Genomic DNA, 18,689 nt, shown 5'->3' on the forward strand with positions numbered 1-18,689 from the left:
AATTCAGTTACAACACTGACTACCTGGAGTTAGCACCGACCCCACAGATTAAGAACTCCACCCCATGAAATTGCCCCTGGTCAGATGCCAGTTGAAAGTTCCAGGTCATCATCTGTACTTTTGACCTACCAGTAATAAAGAAGGGATTCTGACAACCCTGTCTTCAAGTTCAGTAACTTGCTGTAAGGGCTCAAAATACTCAGAGAAATACATTTACTTGTTTGTTACAAAGGATATAACGGATCCATACAGATGGACAAATTTGGAAAACTCAGCAGTGGCCACAGGACTGGAACAGGGCAATGCCGAAGAATAAACTTCCACACACTTGCACTCATCTCACATGCTAGCAAAGTAATGCTCAAAATTCTCCAAGCTAGGCTCCAACAGTATGTGAACCGAGAATTCCCACATGTTCAAGCTGGATTTAGAAAAGGCAGAGGAACCAGAGATCAAATTGCCAACATGCACTGGATCACAGAAAAAGCAAGAGAATTCCAGAAAAAACATCTACTTCTGCTTCACTGACTACGCTAAAGACTTTGTAGATCACAACAAACTGTGGAAAATTCTGCAAGAGAGGGAATATCAGACCTTAGGAGCCTGGTCTGATACCTGCCTGTCGTCACCTTACCTGCCTCCTGCAGAACCTGTATGCATGTCAAGAAGCAGCAGTTAGAACTGGACATGGAACAATGGACTGGTTCCACATTGGGAAAGGAGAACGACAAGGCTGTATATTGTCACCTGCTTATTTAACTTATATGCAGAGTACATCATGCAAAATGCCAGGCTGGATGAAACACAAGCTGGAATCAAGATTGCAAGGGGAAATATCAATAACCTCAGATATGCAGATGACACCACCCTTATGGCAGAAAGTGAAGAGGAACTAAAAAGCCTATTGATGACAGTGAAAGTGAAGAGTGAAAAAGTTGGCTTAAAGCTCAACATTCAGAAAACAAAAATCATGGCATCCGGTCCCATCACTTCATGGCAAATAGAAGGGGAAAAAGTGGAAATAGTGAAAAAGTTTATTTTCTTGGGTTTCAAAATCACTGCAGATGGGGACTGCAGCCATAACATTAAAAGATGCTAAAAGATGCTTGCTCCTTGGAAGAAAAGCTATGAAATACCTAGACAGCGTATTAAAGAGCAGAAGTATTAGTTTGCCAACAAAGGTCCATCTAGCAAAAGCTATGGTTTTTCCACTAGTCATGTATGGATGTGAGAGTTGGACCATAAAGAAGGCTGAGCGCCAAAGAATTGATGCTTTTGAACCGTGGTTTTGGAGAAGACTCTTGAGAGTCCCTTGGACTGCAAGATCAAACCAGTCAATCCTAAAGGAAATCAGTCCTCAATATTCATTGGAAGGAATGATGCTGAAGCTCCAGTCCTTTGGCCCATGATCCGAAGAGTCAGCTCATTAGAAAAGACCCTGATGCTGGGAAAGATTGAAGGCAGGAGGAGAAGGGGACAGAGGATAAGACTGTTGGATGACATCACCGACTCAATGGACATGAGTTTGAGCAAGCTCCAGGAGATGGTGAAGGACAGGGGAGCCTGCCGTGCTGCAGTCCATGGCATTGCAGTTGGACATGACTGAATGACTGAACAACAAAATGAACAGCAGGATGAGGAGGTTCACAGGGCAAAGTCTGGCGGTAGCTCAAATGTAAGAATTTCTGCTGGCATGGACTTGGTGTGCACCGCCCTTGTGATACATGGATATATGTTCACCAACCTGAAAACTGTCTGACCCACAGTGCTGGGATTTATGGAGGCTATATCACATAGGCGTGCTCCCTCTCCTCTCACCAGAGGTGAGACTGGAAGTTCCAAACTTCTAGTCATGGGTTCTTTTTAGAGACCAGCACCCTATTCTGAACCTATTCAGGAACCCACTAAGAGTCACCTCATTAGAACAAAAGACTCTTGGTCCTATCACTTAGGAAATCCCAAGGGGTTTAGGAGCTGTCAGGATCAGTGTCAGAAACCAAATATCTGAACAAAAGACGCTCCTAATGCCCCCATCCCTCAGGAAATTACAAGAATTTAGGAACTTTGTGTCAGGAACCGGGGTGGAAACCAAGTACATATTTCTTATTATGTTACAACTAGCAATAGCATGTTAGTGTAAATCTGGTGAAAAATATAAAATGCCTAGAATTAAACTTAAATATGCAAATCTTATTGAGGATATGAAATATACAATAGAGATAAATGGGAAGTCATTCATACATGGGAGGACTCAGTATTTTTCAAATAGTCATTTGCCCAAAATTAATGTACGAATTGAGTTCCAATGGAAATGCAAAAGGAATTGTTTTATTACTTTAAAAGTTATTTTCAGTGTTAATGTGGAAAAGTAATGTCACTTAAAAACAAAATTTGAAAAGGCTTTCCCTACTGGATACCAGAATGCAAAATGTAATTGTTGTACAATTATAGCAGTTAAAGTAGACCTCTGAACAGAGATTGTCAGATAATACTTTCAGTTCAGGTCAGTCGCTCAATCATGTCCGACTGTTTGTGACCCCATGAATCGCAGCACGCCAGGCCTTCCTGTTCATCACCAACTCCCAGAGTTCACCCAGACTCACATCCATCAAGTCAATGATGCCATCCAGCCATCTCATCCTCTGTCGTCCCCTTCTCTTCCTGCCCCCAATCCCTCCCAGCATCAGAGTCTTTTCCAATGAGTCAACTCTTCGCATGAGGTGGCCAGAGTACTGGAGTTTCAGCTTCAACATCATTCCCTCCAAAGAAATCCCAGGGCTGATCTCCTTCAGAATGGACTGGTTGAATCTCCTTGCAGTCCAAGGGACTCTCAAGAGTCTTCTCCAACACCACAGTTCAAAAGCATCAATTCTTCAGCGCTCAGCTTTCTTCACAGTCCAGCTCTCACATCCATACATGACTACAGGAAAAACCATAGCTTTAACTAGACGGACCTTTGTTGGCAAAGTCATGTCTCTGCTTTTGAATATGCTATCTAGGTTGGTCGTAACTTTCCTTCCAAGGAGTAAGCGTCTTTTAATTTCATGGCTGCAGTCACCATCTGCAGTGATTTTGGAGCCCCCAAAAATAAAGTCTGACACTGTTTCCACTGTTTCCCCATCTATTTGTCATGAAGTGATGGGACCAGATGCCATGATCTTTGTTTTCTGAATGTTGAGCTTTAAGCCAACCTTTTCACTCTTCACTTTCACTTTCCTCAAGAGGCTTTTGAGTTCCTCTTCACTTTCTGCCATAAGGGTGGTATCATCTGCATATCTGAGGTTATTGCTATTTCTCCCAGCAATCTTGATTCCAGCTTGTGCTTCTTCCAGCCCAGCGTTTCTCATGATTTAGCCTGTATCACAATGGTGTGATCACTCACCTAGAGCCAGACATCCTGGAATGTGAAGTCAAGTGGGCCTTAGAAAGCATCACTACAAACAAAGCTAGTGGAGGTGATGGAATTCCAGTGGAACTGTTTCAAATCCTGAAAGATGATGCTGTGAAAGTGCTACACTCAATATGCCAGCAAATTTGGAAAAGTCAGCAGTGGCCACAGGACTGGAAAAGGTCAGTTTTCATTCCAATCCCAAAGAAAGGCAATGCAAAAGAATGCTCAAACTACTGCACAATTGCACTCATCTCACACGCTAGTAAAGTAATGCTCAAAATTATCCAAGCCAGGCTTCAGCAATACGTGAACCATGAACTTCCAGATGTCCAAGCTGGTTTTAGAAAAGGCAGAGGAACCAGAGATCAAATTGCCAACATCCACTGGATCATTGAAAAAGCAAGAGAGTGCCAGTAAAACAACTATTTCTGCTGTACTGACTATGCCAAAGCCTTTGACTGTGTGGATCACAATCAACTGTGGAAAATTCTGAAAGAGATGGGAATACCAGAGCACCTGACCTGCCTCTTGAGAAACCTATATGCAGGTTAGGAAGCAACAGTTAGAACTGGACATGGAACAACAGACTGGTTCCAAATAGGAAAAGGAGTATGTCAAGGCTATATATTGTCACCCTGCCTATTTAACTTATATGCAGAGTACATCATGAGAAATGCTGGATAATACTTAAAGGAAATCAAATATAGAATCCAAAGAGAAATGTTGGGGCAGTTTTATTACCATGTGGGAAAAACTACTACTTCATAACATACAGAAAAATAAATCATGATAGGTTAAATATTTAAATATAAAAAACCATAAAGGTACTGGAAGAAAGATATTTCATACTAAAGTAAACAGCAAATGGATGACAAAGAGTTACAACTTCAGTATGAAAAAAGCTCATACGTTAATATGAGACAAAGGACATTCGCAGGCAGCAATTCACAAATGGCAGTAGCATAGCATGTGTGTGGGTAATATTCATTTAATCAGTGCCTAGCTGTCTACTTCATTGTGAATCATATGTATCAACTTTAACCATTCAGATTAAGGTACAGATCATATTTTTCTTTTTTCCTTGTTCATCTTTATGTTTTTAATTTCCTTTGTGTTCTTTAAGTTCCTTGAGAATCAACAGGCTTGACTTCCACTTTATGGTACCTCCCACAAGACAGCTATGAGGGGTATTAATTTTTGACAAGTCCTCCAAAGGACTTTTGAAAACGGCCTTAAAGCTGTTAAGTGAGTGTTATAGAACTTATCATGATATTGTTGCCATACTACTTAGTAATCCAAAAGGTTTTCTTAAATTCTGGATAAAGTAGAAATGAAAAATACCAGATGGGGATTGTCACAGTGTGGGGAACAAATCGTTTAGACACACACACATAAGCATAGAGCAGAATTGAAGAGTCACAGGATACATTCAGTTTACATGATTTCAACTGTGCTTTTTCAGTAAAATCAGAAAAATGAATTAAAAAACAGTACAGAGGGTTCTGATATTCTGCTGAAAAAATTATACAGTTTACAATTATTAGCTTTACATTTCCATAAAAGATTATTTTGACTCTGTAATTTTTACCTTACTTCTTTCTTTGGAACCTAAATTGCTGTTTGTGTACCTGAATTTATATTGTATTTGAAATGTCAAAATAACTGCTCACTGAGTTTCTGTTTTAAGATTTACCTTGCTCTTTAGTTCATAATTTCTTCGTCCACAAATAATTTGATAGCACCGTACCTTGTGTTTTGTAGGCTACTGGATCAAGATCAGTCCCTATGCCTCTGTCAAATATATCTGTGCCAAAATCATCTGTTTCACGTGTGCCCTGCAATGTAGAAGGAATAAGTCCTGAATTAGAAAAGGTATTCATTAAAGAAAATAATGGGAAGGAGGACGTGTCCAAGGTAAGGGTATATGGGATGTTTGAATCCCTTTTTTCTTTAACACTGTGAAGTATCTCAGTCTTTTTTGTTACCACTTTATTAGATATAATTCACATACCATACAATTTACCCATTAAAAGTGTACAGTGGTTTTTGCATGTTCACAGTTATGCAGTCAATACCACAATCAACTTTACAGCTTTTTCATCACCCCCAAAAGAAACTCTACTTTTTAGCAGTCATCTCTTCCTTTTCCCCCAATGAGACAACCACTAATGTACTTGGTCTATGAATTGGCCTGTTCTAGATATTTCATGTAAATGTAGTCATGCAATACAGGGCCCTTGTATCAGGCCTTTTTCACTCAGATTAATGTTTTTAAGGCTGAAGTAAGGTTCATTTATAGTGTGGCATGTATCTGTACTTTATTCCTTTGTACTGCCAAATAGTATTCACTCATACAGATTTTATTATCCAGTCATTAATTGATGAACATTTGTATTATTTCTACTTTTTGTCTGTTAAAAATAATGCTGCCGTGAAAAAAACTTCGTATACAAGTTTTTGGGTGAACATGACGTTTTCATTTCTCTTGAGTATATACCTAGAAGTGGAATTGCTAGTATGGTAACTCTTTGATTAACCTTTTGAGAAACTGCCAGATTGTTTTCCAAAGTAGCCACTCTGTATCATTTTACATACCCACCAGCAGTGTATGTAAGTTCGATTTCTCCATCTTCAGCAACACTTGTAATTACCTTTTTTATTATAGCCATTCTGATGGGTGTGAAGTGGTACCTCATTATGGTGTTGACTACTATACATCTTCTTTGGAAAACTGTCTATTTAGGTTATTTGCCTCATTTCGAAATTAGGTTGTCTTTTTACTATTGAAATGTAAAAGGTCTAAAGTTCTTACTTTCTAGATAAGAAGTCCTTATTAGATAGATGATTTGAAAATACCTCCCATTCTGTGGGTTGTCTTTTTCACTGTGCATGTCTAAGAAAATATTGCCTAACCTAAGGTCACAATGATTTAGTCTTGTGTTTTCCTCTTAGGGTTTTATGGTGTTAGTTTTCACATATATTTAAGCCTTGCATCCATTTGAATTAATCAAAAATACTTTATAAACTATCTCTGTCCCAGAATAGAAATCTGGACACTCCTGTACATCAACCTATATTTGACCACATTTTAAACGTATATTCAACAAAAGAAAACATCAAGTAGCTTTTGGCTTAATTATCTCTCTGATGGTTTTTTAGAACTAAAATATGATTTATGTCAAATGTGTATCTGATTCCTTCAAATAATGTGTAGGTTTTAAGCACTGATTTAGAGTTCATCTCAAAATTCACATAATTTTATATTTATAAAATTGATTTAAAAATCCTTTTTCCAACTTTCAATATTGCTTAGCAAATATGAGCACTAATCATAATTTACTGTCTATTCTTCCAAATATGTGCCTGTATGCTAATATATGTTGAATCATTGTATGAATGTACCATAATTTTAAAAGTCCCCTACTGGTGGACATTTAGACTGTTGTCAATTTTTGTCATCATAAGCAGTGCTTTAGAAAACATGGTGTACTCTTGGCAGACAATTTCAGGCAGTGAAATTGCTAGGTCAGAGCATTTGCACATTTTAAATTTTGATTAATACTGCTAAAATTACCATCCCAAAAGGTTGTGCCATTTTATTCTCCCTAAGAGTTAAATTTTTATGTTCTATTCATTAGGCCAGAAAGGAACCCTTTAGAAATTGTGCTCTTAGCTTAGCTGTGCATACCATTTAAATGTTTCCTTTATACATTATGTGACATTTAAGAACAGTAATGTAAGGAAGTAAAATTGGTCTAATTTTTTCAGGATGAGATAATCAGTCACATCTGCTAATTCTTTAAGAACTGCTAAGCAAAACTATATTAGAAAATCAAATATACTGATGTAATTCTGGTTTTAAATAAGTCATATTCTAATTTCACAGTAGGCATTTCAGAATTACTTTGGGGTAACCTACCCAGTAATAACTAAAATATTAATTTTAAGAAATTTTAGATTTATGATTAAATGTGCCTCAAAGTTTTAATAAATCAAAATGTTATCATCTTGGCAGGTGAGCCTGCCAGTAGCTTCCTAAGTATATCAATGTTCTAAGCCTTTATAATTTCCATCATTATTTTGTGTAAATATGTAAACCTCTAAAATCTGTCTTGTTATTCTAATTCTCTGAACCCTCTCCCCAACAAAATAGAAGTTGGTTAAGGAAATTGGTATGTATTATCCAGTTATAGATTCAGAAGTGGGACTATAGAAAAACTGTGTTTATCAAATAGGATATGAGTAAAACATAACTCAGATTCTTAAATTTTTTTAATTACAAATTGATAACATTATTTTACTGATTACCAATATTGACATTTTATTAAAGTAAGATTTTCGTCGACTTAAATATATGTTTTAAGAAAGACCTCTGTCATAAAGGCCTCATGTATTTTCCAAAATGATCTTTCTTGATGGGTTGTTCTGAAAAATCCCACATCTATCATATAATTTTGTCAAAAAAGAAAAAAAACCCTGCACCAATGATTTCTTAGAATTTAGTGCAGAGTTGTAATTAAAATCTAAATTTAGTTAAGTAAAAGAAAATAATGTAATAACATTTGACCAAGTAAATTCATATATCTTTGGGAATATTTCTTTCCTAAGTTGGAACTTTTGTTATTTGTTACAAAATGAATTAATGTTCCGTAAGTGGCTGTTTTCTTTATAGTAGCTTGGTCATTGTCAGATTGTAAAGATGGCATAGTTTTCATTTTAGGTTTTGGCCTTTACTTGTTACAGAAAACACTGATACTCTTTGAGTCTCATGTTTTACCTTAATTCATTTTCCATCTGACAGTGTTTCTAAAATCTCTGAAATGACAAACCTCAGCAGTGATGGCCTGTAAATAGTGAAAATAAGTAGTAAATAAACTAAGCATATACTGGTTCTTTTTTCCCAGCGTTTCATCCTTGTCTGTATAATAACAAAAGTACTGTAAATGGTTAATATATACATTGTATTTGTTGACCTCACTTTGTTAGCTTGCTGGTGAGTAAGATACATCTTTACAGCAGAAGCAAAGTAGAAAGGGTCAGAAGCTCTGATGCCATTTAAATGATCATGTCAGCAGGAGCTCTATAAGTTCTTTATTGGTGAAGACACTGTACTGATGAGGTCTAGGGTCTTTTTAGGTTGAAAATATATGATTCATATATGAGTCTACCATTATAATTTCATTTCTGTTTATTTCTGCCACTCAGAACAGTGCATTAGAACTAGGCAAAATTCATTAGTAGTGCTACTCAGTTGGATACCAAATTAGTAGAATTGTTCAGTTATAGTAATATCTTCCACTCAGTTCTACTAGAATAAGTCTGTTTATTAGATACTTTGGGCAACCTGCAAAACCTGCTGGCTTGTAAAAGGAAAAAAAGAAAGAATGAAAAATGGAAATCCATACCTTTGAATATGAGATTTCTCTTTTCTTACTAGCAAGTCAAAGTGATTTCTGGAGCAGTTTGACTAATTCTTTGGACAAATGTTTATTGAGTGTCTGCTGTCCGCCAGGCACAGTGCTAGGCATTAGGATCCAGTATTAAAAGACACCCCTGTCCTAGAGGAGTATTCCTGAGAGTACTGACCTAAAGGTAACTGGCAGAGATGATGACCTAAGATAGGTATCTTTATTCTCTGAAGAATCAGCTATGCTGGCAATAATAGTGAAAAGTGAAATCAAAAGAAACAGCATGTGCTTTCTGTATGGATGAAGTGTATGAACCGTCACTGACTGTGATGGGTGCTGCTCTTCCAGCCTTTGGACATCCCTGATGGTCGGCGAGCCCCCCTCCCTGCTCACTGCCGGAGCAGCAGCACTCGCAGCATTGACACACAGACCCCCTCTGTGCAGGAGCGCAGCAGTAGCTGCAGCAGCCACTCACCCTGTGTCTCTCCCTTCTGTCCCCCGGAATCCCAGGACGGCAGCCCTTGCTCAACAGAGGATTTGCTCTATGATCGTGATAAAGGTGAGAATGGGATCATCCGCTTAGGTAGCGGGTGTGTTACAGGGCCTTGCTCATTATACTTCCTTTGTCTTAGACCATTACATCACCTTTTTTCTTTTGTTGAATGGTGGGACTGTAAAGGATTGGTTGGCTAGGTTTGTTCGTTCATTGGTTTCACGTACCCCCTTCTTTGTGACTTTCGCAAACATCTTCCATAAATGTGTCAGAGGAGCACAGCGCATGGTTCTAACAGTTAATGAAAGCTATAAAATGAGTGTGGACAGCTTCACATAATACAACACACAGTTTTTCCCTCGGGGTTGTTGTAAAGGATGGTTATGGTAGACTTTAGGTTTCTCATGCCTGAGGTTAGATTTCATAATCAGATTAATTTGGAAGGAAATAATTTCTAAAAATTCAGTTGGAAGAATGAGGATATTCTTAACCAAGAAGGATAAGGATTAACAAGTACCTGCAGCACATCAGGGATTATATTATGGTATGTAGATGAATTATTAACACCAATAAGAGTGCAGAACCCACAGGGCTTATTGCCTGTCAGACCCTCACCACCCGTGTCCTCCTGTCAGACCCTCACTGCCCGTGTCCTCAGTCAGGCCCTCACCGCCCGTGTCCTCAGTCAGGCCCTCCGCCCGTGTCCTCCTGTCAGACCCTCACTGCCCGTGTCCTCAGTCTTGCCTTCATCGCCCGTGTTCTCCTGTCCTCAGTCAGGCCCTTACCACCTGTGTCCTCCTGTCCTCAGTCAGGCCCTCACCACCTGTGTCCTCCTGTCAGGCCCTCACCACCTGTGTCCTCCTGTCAGGCCCTCACCACCTGTGTCCTCCTGTCCTCAGTCAGGCCTTCACCGCCCGTGTCCTCCTGTCAGGCCCTCACCACCCATGTCCTCATGTCAGGCCCTCACCGCCCGTGTCCTTGTGTCAGGCCCTCACTGCCCGTGTCCTCCTGTCCTCGTGTCAGGCACTTGACCACCAGCGTTCACTCTCTTCTTTCAGTTTCTGGCCCCTGAGGCACAGAAGGTCCCAAAGACCGTCCAGCTCCCACCTTCCTAGCTACTTAGGAAGGAATACTGAGCTTCCTCTGTAACACATTTACTGCCTCTCACCACAGAGAAACAGGTCATAGGCAACAGAAAGTTTAAAAAGATGAAAAAAATAAAGTTTACAAAATCTTACAGGATTTTATGAGCCTTGTCCTGGCTTGACCCCCTAGTCCCATCAGTTTTTTTTGAGGTATTAATACATTTAAAGTGCCCAAATATTAAGTGCAAGCCCCCTGAAGGTTTACATGTTTGCACTCATGCAACCGCCTCTTGGATCAAGATACAGAACATTTTTTGCATCCCAGAAGGCTCCTTAGCTCCCTTTCCAGACAGAATCCTTCTCCCCTCTGCCTGGAAGTAACCACTGTTCTCACTTCCATCACTGTAGCCTAATTTTCCCCCATTACTGGATTTCGCAGAAATGAAATGATGCAGTCTGTGTTCTTTTGGTCTGGCTTGTTTCAGTCATCATTATACCTGACTCTCTGCTGAGATTTTAGAGGGAAGCTACCTTGGACTTCGTCGTCTGCTTTCATTTCTGTGGGTGGATATCAACGCTTCTCCCCTTTCATTTTGCCTTTTCCTTATTGGAAGCCTTGGAGTTCTCTTCCTCCATTAAGAATGTATTGAAAGCACAACATTAATTAGGCATCTCTCTGCTTCAAGTGGAATCTCTGTTTCAAGGAAAGTCAGACTAGGGAACTTCCAATAGGCTAAGGTGTCCTACCACAGCAGACATGTCAATCAATTCCTCACATTTTTAATATGGATGTTTCATAAAACAAGAAGACTCCTTGCTTCTAGTAGCAGGGTTTGTTTTGAAGGTTAATAATCATAACTTGTTTTAGGATGCACAGGTGGTAAATGGTAAAGCAAATATTGTCTGATTGATTCCAAAACCTGTATTTTTTGTTATACCAGTAAAAAGGATAAGTGAAAATCACTTTTGCTACTTATTAGCACTTGTAGTTGGGTTAAAAGGAAAAGTATAAATAACAGTGATATAAGGCTAGGCAGTAAATTCTGGAGTTTTGTTTTCTTCTAAGTATAATCCTGTGGATAATTGAGATGCTGAACCAAAAGGGAGATATATTAGGAAATTGATAGATGAGTTCCATTTTGGTTAGCTGTTTATGAGGTTGCTTTCTCGGCCTCTATGGGCCTATATTTGATGAGGCAGTCTCACAGCCACTTAGAACCAAATTCTCTTTATTTATCTGTTCATGAACACTTAGGTTGTCCCCATGATTTAGCATAGGAACACGTGTATCTCTTTGAGATGATAGTATAATAACCTGAATTCTGATAATTTTTTAGGGAAGTTAGACATTTTCCTAAGACTTTGCCTTTGGTTGTATATATTTTTTCTATATGCTTTTATTCTTTTTACCAGATAACTGCCTGTGAATGTTCTGTTCCTCTTGTGGTTTTTTTTTTTAATATAAAATGAGAACATTGGTCCAGATCATCTCTAAGGCCAACAGTTTTTTTTTTTTTAATTGTTTTCTTAGTAAAACAGGGTGCTAATACTTGTTTTCATACTTCATACCACTGTTGGGGTTAAATGAGATATTGGAACAAAGTGCCTAGCACAACTCCTGGTATGTAGTAAACACTGAATAAATAGTGTTGGGTGTGACTAATAGTCATTTTTTTTTAATTTCTTTAGAAACTAAGGAGATTGCAGAATCATTTAAGACACTTTTCCATTTTCTACAAAACTGCCTCAGTTTGGAAATTTAAGACCTCATGACATAAGTTTCTTAATATACTTACCAATGTAGCTTTGAGGCAGTTCAGTTCAGTCGCTCAGTCGTGTCCGACTCTTTGCGACCCCATGAATCGCAACACGCCAGGCCTCCCTGTCCATCACCAACTCCTGGAGTTCACTCAAACTCACGTCCATCGAGTCGGTGATGCTGTCCAGCCATCTCATCCTCTGTCGTCCCCTTCTCCTCCTGCACCCAATCCCTCCCAGCATCAGGGTCTTTTCCAATGAGTCAACTCTTCGCATGAGGTGGCCAGAGTACTAGAGTTTCAGCTTTAGCATCATTCCTTCCAGAGAAATCCCAGGGTTGATCTCCTTCAGAATGGACTGGTTGGATCTCCTTGCAGTCCAAGGGACCCTCAAGAGTCTTCTCCAACACCACAGTTCAAAAGCATCAATTCTTCGGCACTCAGCTTTCTTCACAGTCTAACTCTCACATCCATACATGACCACTGGAAAAACTATAGCCTTGACTAGACGGACCTTAGTTGGCAAAGTCATGTCTCTGCTTTTGAATATGCTATCTAGGTTGGTCATAACTTTTCTTCCAAGGAGTAAGCGTCTTTTAATTTCATGGCTGCAATCACCATCTGCAGTGATTTTGGAGCCCCCCAAAATAAAGTCTGACACTGTTTCCACTGTTTCCCCATCTATTTGCCGTGAAGTGATGGGACCAGATGCCATGATCTTTGTTTTCTAAATGTTGAGCTTTAAGCCAACTTTTTCACTTTTCACTTTCACTTTCATCAAGAGGCTTTTGAGTTCTTCACTTTCTGCCATAAGGGTGGTGTCATCTGCATATCTGAGGTTATTGATATTTCTCCCAGCAATCTTGATTCCAGCTTGTGCTTCTTCCAGCCCAGCGTTTCTCATGATGTACTCTGCATATAAGTTAAATAATCAAGGTGACAATATTCAGCCTTGATGTACTCCTTTTCCTATTTTGAACCAGTCTGTTGTTCCATGTCCAGTTCTAACTGTTGCTTCCTGACCTACATACAGGTTTCTCAAGAGGCAGGTCAGGTGGTCTGGTATTCCCATCTCTTTCAGAATTTTCCACAGTTGATTGTGATCCACACAGTCAAAGGCTTGGGCATAGTCAATAAAGCAGAAATAGATGTTTTTCTGGAACTGCACTACTTTGAAATTAAGATCAAGTTTATATTACTGTTTCCTGGAAATTGTGTGACCTATTACAATGTTCAGTTTCTAGTTCTCAAATCAACTACCTTCTTTGTGAAGGAAAATTAAAAGGCATCTCTTTTACATATGTTTGTATATGTGTCTGTATCATACATATACATGTATTTTAGGATTGCGAGTGGAGGTTTATGTATTTCAGCTGAGTTAATGCTTCTGGTTTATTCAAGATATGTTTCTTAGGCATCTGCTATATGTCAGGCACTCTACTGGACAGTGGGAAAGTAGAGAAGAGGAAGATGTGATACCTATTTTTAAGAGCTTTATACTCTAATAAGGATTAATAGTAGTGTTAAAAAATAATACACTATTACACAAGTATGTTCAGAATACTAAAGGTACAAAGGAGAGGGAGTTGTCAGTTTTGCAATTTTTACATATTTAAGTCATTCAAAGTATAGAATAATCTCTAACTCATTGCTTCCCTATGAACAGCCCAATTTTTTACAATACTAATTCTAGCTTATAATTTTCACTTTTCCACAGTAAAGCTTAAATTGATCTTTTGTTTTATATTTATTTCCTTAAAGAAAAAAGGGAAGCTGTAGATTTCTAAGAGGTTTGGAGTGATTTGGAGTACCTACCTCTTCTGTAGTTGCTGTTGTGGAATAGCTAGGTTAGACATCCAGAATTGGTATGCACACGGGAGAGGGATAGGCATGTGAGTATATTGCTCTAATGAGAGATGGGCTGGTGTGATTACTTTTCTAGTGTTCATGTGCTATATACTTATCCTTTCCCTGACTTTGTTATTTCTGCTTATCCCTAACATACGTTTTTCTCCATGACACATGTATACTTTGAGATCTATAAAATAATTTTAGTTGATTAGCATGTTGGTTTTTCTTTGGTTCTTTCAATTGCAGTGCCAGGACAAAAACACTCTATTAAAAAATGTCTAGCTTTTAAGAGACTATTTTCATGTTTTAGTTTTTTGAGTTGGGTGGTTTTGGGCAGATTTTTCCAGTGACTTAAAGGCTGAAGGCAGCCAGCTATCATGTGTAATGTTGCTTGGCTAACTAACCAAGTAACAGCCACAGTTCTACATAATGATTTCTGTGGAGAATTCAGGGATCCAGTATAAGCTCTCATCTTCACATCTGCAGAATATACCCTATGATTAGTTAGCCTAAATTCTGCCTTATCACGCCCAAAATGCAAGGGAGAAAAACAGTCATTTATATAATGTAAATGGCAGTGTCAAATATTAGTTCTTTCAGCAGCTCTGCCGGCTTCCCTTATTGGTACCAAGTCACAAAGTCTAGACTTCAGTCTGCCGCTTACCGTTGATCTTTGGCACAGTTCACTTAGGCAGTTGTTATAAAATTCTGCAGTTTTGCAAGATATTGTGGAAACATTGATTATTCTAATCATGAAGTCAACTGAACCATTTTACTCAGGCCAACCACCAGGAGCTATATTCCAAGATTCCATAAATTGGCTACTTGGAACTTAAACTGGGTCTCCCCACAGGAACAGTGTATATCATGTGGATGGAGTTTCCAAGGCCAGTGCACATCAGTCTGTTTAACTCATACCATGATTTAACTCATTAATATTTCTGAACAGTAAGTATTAGGACTGAGAAGTCCATAGTTGCAGGAAAGAAAGAAACAGTTTTATCTTTTCAGGGTCTAGGGCTGACCCTAGCCATACTTTTGAAAAAGACTCTCTTTGATGTCTTATTCCTTTCTATATACATTTTAAACTCTATTTGCAATGAACTTTCCTCTTAGCACTGATTTTATAGTGTCCCACAGGTTTTGGGTTGTAGTATTTTCATTTTCATTAGTTTCTATGCATATTTTGATTTCTTTTTCGATTTCTTCTGTGATTTGTTGGTTATTCAGAAGTGTTTTGTTCAGCCTCCATATGTTGGAATTTTTAATAGTTTTCCTCCTGTAATTGATCTAATCTTAGTGCATTATGGTCAGAAAAGATGCTTGGAATGATTTCAATTTTTTTGAATTTATCAAGGTTATATTTATGGCCCAGGATGTGATCTATCCTGGAGAAGGTTCCATGAGCACTTGAGAAAAAGGTGAAATTCATTGTTTTGGGGTGAAATGTCCTATAGATATCAATTAGGTCTAACTGGTCTAATGTATCATTTAAAGTTTGCGTTTCTTTGTTAATTTTCTGTTTAGTTGATCTGTCCATAGGTGTGAGTGGGGTATTAAAGTCTCCCACTATTATTGTGTTATTGTTAATTTCCCTTTTCATACTTGTTAGCATTTGTTGTACATATTGCAGTGCTCCTATATTGGGTGCATATATATTTATAATTGTTATATCTTCTTCTTGGATTGATCCTTTGATCATTATGTAGTGGCCTTCGTCTCTTTTCACAGCCTTTGTTTTAAAGTCTATTTTATCGGATATGAGTATTGCCACTCCTGCTTTCTTTTGGTCTCTATTTGCATGGAATATCTTTTTCCAACCCTTCACTTTCAGTCTGTATGTGTCCCTTGTTTTGAGGTGGGTCTCTTGTAAGCAGCATATAGAGGGTTCTTGTTTTTGTATCCATTCGGCCAATCTTTGCCTTTTGGTTGGGGCATTCAATCCATTTACGTTTAAGGTAATTATTGATAAGTATGATACTGTTGCCATTTACTTTATTATTTTGGGTTCGGGTTTATACTCCCTTTTTGTGTTTCCTGTCTAGAGAATATCCTTTAGAATTTGTTGGAGAGCTGGTTTGGTGGTGCTGAATTCTCTCAGCTTTTGTTTGTCTGTAAAGCTTTTGATTTCTCCTTCGTATTTGAATGAGATCCTTGCTGGGTATAGTAATCTGGGCTGTAGGTTATTTTCTTTCATCACTTTAAGTATGTCTTGCTATTCCCTCCTGGCCTGAAGAGTTTCTGAGATGTTGTGGGGAGGGGGGTGGGAGTTTGGGAACGCATGTACACCCGTGGTGGATTCATGTCAATGTATGGCAAAACCAATACAGAATTGTAAAGTAAAAAATAAATTGAAAAAAATAAAAATAAATAAATAAATAAAATAAAAAATAAATAAATAAAAAAACAAACTCTATTTGCAGTCATCTTTAGGGCTCTGTTTCTTAACACTCTTTGACGTTTGCCCTTAACATACTTTAACTCTCCATCTTCCAGACAGCCTCATCAGCCAAGATTTTGTGGCACTTTTCTTTGCGGTTTATATTGTGAAAATAGATTTGTTAGATATACTTGTTTTAGCCACCACACCTTGAAAATCACTTCCTTTGAGCCTTGATCTGTTTCTCAATCAAAAGGTTATCCCCACATGATTCTAGGTGCTTATTATCCTAGAAGAACCTCTCTGTGGTAAAATTACAAAGAGTGTAGAACTCTTAGCCCCACAAAGGAGTTATTCCATAGGTTAAAAACTGAACTTCTGGAGAATTACATCCCTAAGTTCATCTTCCCTGTTTTGCTTTTTCAAGATTGCATCTGAAATTATATATATTCACATTATCTGATGTGTTTAATCATCCAGTAAATGCCTTTCCCCACTCTTTCTGGAATGTTTACAATTGTACTAATGGCAATTGCTGGGCTAACTTTCTGTGGATGAGTTACTATTCTTAATTCAAAATTATTATTAAGTATACAACTCACTTCTAGCATTTACAACTTAGAGTCTAAAACAAAAGCAAACCAAACTTTATTTATATGCCTGCATATATAATTTTGATATATATAATTTCCATCCCTGGGTTGGGAAGATCCCCTGGAGAAGGGAGTGGCAATGCATCCCAGTGTTCTTGCCTGGAGAATCCCATGGACAGAGGAGCCTGGCGGGCGACAGTCCATCGGGTTCAAAAGACTCAGACGCTAGTGAGCATGGATGCATACATAATTTCAGTTAATCTCCAGTTATCTATTTACTGTGATATGAGCTTCATCAAGAGCAGGTAACTTTAATTTGCTCATTACTTTATCCTCAACAACTACAGTGCTGCCGATCATCAGTATAAAGTAATGATTAGTGGAGATTTTTTGAGTATTCTTTCTTCATGGTATGTCCATTTTTTACAGAATATATTGTTAAAAACAATAGAATCCTTTTCTTTAAGTTAATTGTATATGTTAGGTTTTTGAATGTTTGGGAAGAGTAGGATAATCCTCCCTGCTACCCAAAAAAAAGACAGTAAAGAGTAACCACTCTAAGGTTATGCTATCAGTGATGACAGGTTTTTGGTGAGAAAGAAGCCATAAAGTTCAGATTTCCTACTGAAATTACAGAAAAGAAAGTAACTTTGCTAAAATCTATCCCATCTTATACTCTGATCATGACTAGGGAAAAAATAGGGTATCAAGTAGACTAGAGGAAAGGGCAATCTGTTGAATTTTTTCTTTCTGTTATCTGTTATGTTCCTCTAAGAAGAAATAGGAAGCATTGACGCCGTTCTTTGCACTATGCCTTTGTAATAGAAGGCAGACCCAGTGAAGCTGTTGCCTAAGCTCTAAGACTCTTCAGTAGAAGCCTAGGATGTTAGACTGGAACTTGGTCATCTAGTCTCATGAGGATACTACAGCTGAGATAGATCAAAACAGTGACGCAGGTAGCATGATGGTCATGGACTCTGCCTCTGCTGCAGCCACTGAATCTCCACTCTTCCACCGACTAGTTGTGTATCTCTGGGCAAGTTACTCAGGTTCTCTGTATCTTGGTTTTCAAACCTGTAAATTAAGGGAAATGATGGCACTGCCTTATAGGATTGTTAGGATGATTAAACGTGCTCAGGAACCTTTACCTTTTTTATCTCCTGTAATACTACCACAATCCTGTGAGTAGGCATAGTGTCACTATTTTAAGAATGGGGAACCTAAGGCATAGAAAAATGAAGTTAACTTTCCTAAAGTCTATGCAGTCCAGAGGCCAACAGACATCTTTTGCAGTAACTTCAAAAACTCCACACTACTTGTTGCTGCCTTTGCAAGAGGAATGGCCATTTCACAGTCATTCAGCTGTGGAAGAGCCTGGTGTGTGGAGAATCGTACAGAACCGTATGGCTGGAGCACAGGGATAAGTGGTAGGGAGGAGAAAGCACTAAGAGTGGAGACGTAGGTAGGAAGGCCACTATTTCATAAGGGCCTTGTAGCCTTGCTGAAATAAACAACTAAGTGAAAAACTTTTGTCAGCTAAACGACATGACCAGCTCTAAGGATAAAGCTACAGAAGTGGAGAGAGACTTTAAGAGGAGGAGATAAGATGCTGTTTTAATAGTCTATAAGAGGAGGAGATAAGATGCTGTTTTAATAGTCTAGTCCTAAGTCTCCAAACTTGGCTTATTACACACTTTTTTCAGCAGTTTTTAATCTATATCTGTAATGTGA

The 18,689-nt window shown here is 38.4% G+C and overlaps 1 protein-coding gene across 1 annotated transcript in view; it reads left to right on the forward strand.

The window, feature by feature from the left end:
* The window catches only part of GLCCI1 (glucocorticoid induced 1), a 110,345-nt gene that overhangs the window by 80,653 nt on the left and 11,003 nt on the right, over positions 1-18,689 (forward strand). Inside the window, exons 6-7 of the mRNA XM_040260509.1 lie at positions 5,153-5,305; positions 9,148-9,358. Coding sequence (XP_040116443.1) covers positions 5,153-5,305; positions 9,148-9,358 — 364 coding nt within the window. The remainder of the gene's footprint in view (positions 1-5,152; positions 5,306-9,147; positions 9,359-18,689) is intronic.

The sequence above is a fragment of the Oryx dammah genome, unplaced genomic scaffold (assembly GCF_014754425.2).
Source record: "Oryx dammah isolate SB20612 unplaced genomic scaffold, SCBI_Odam_1.1 HiC_scaffold_18, whole genome shotgun sequence".
NCBI classification, from domain to species: domain Eukaryota; kingdom Metazoa; phylum Chordata; class Mammalia; order Artiodactyla; family Bovidae; genus Oryx; species Oryx dammah.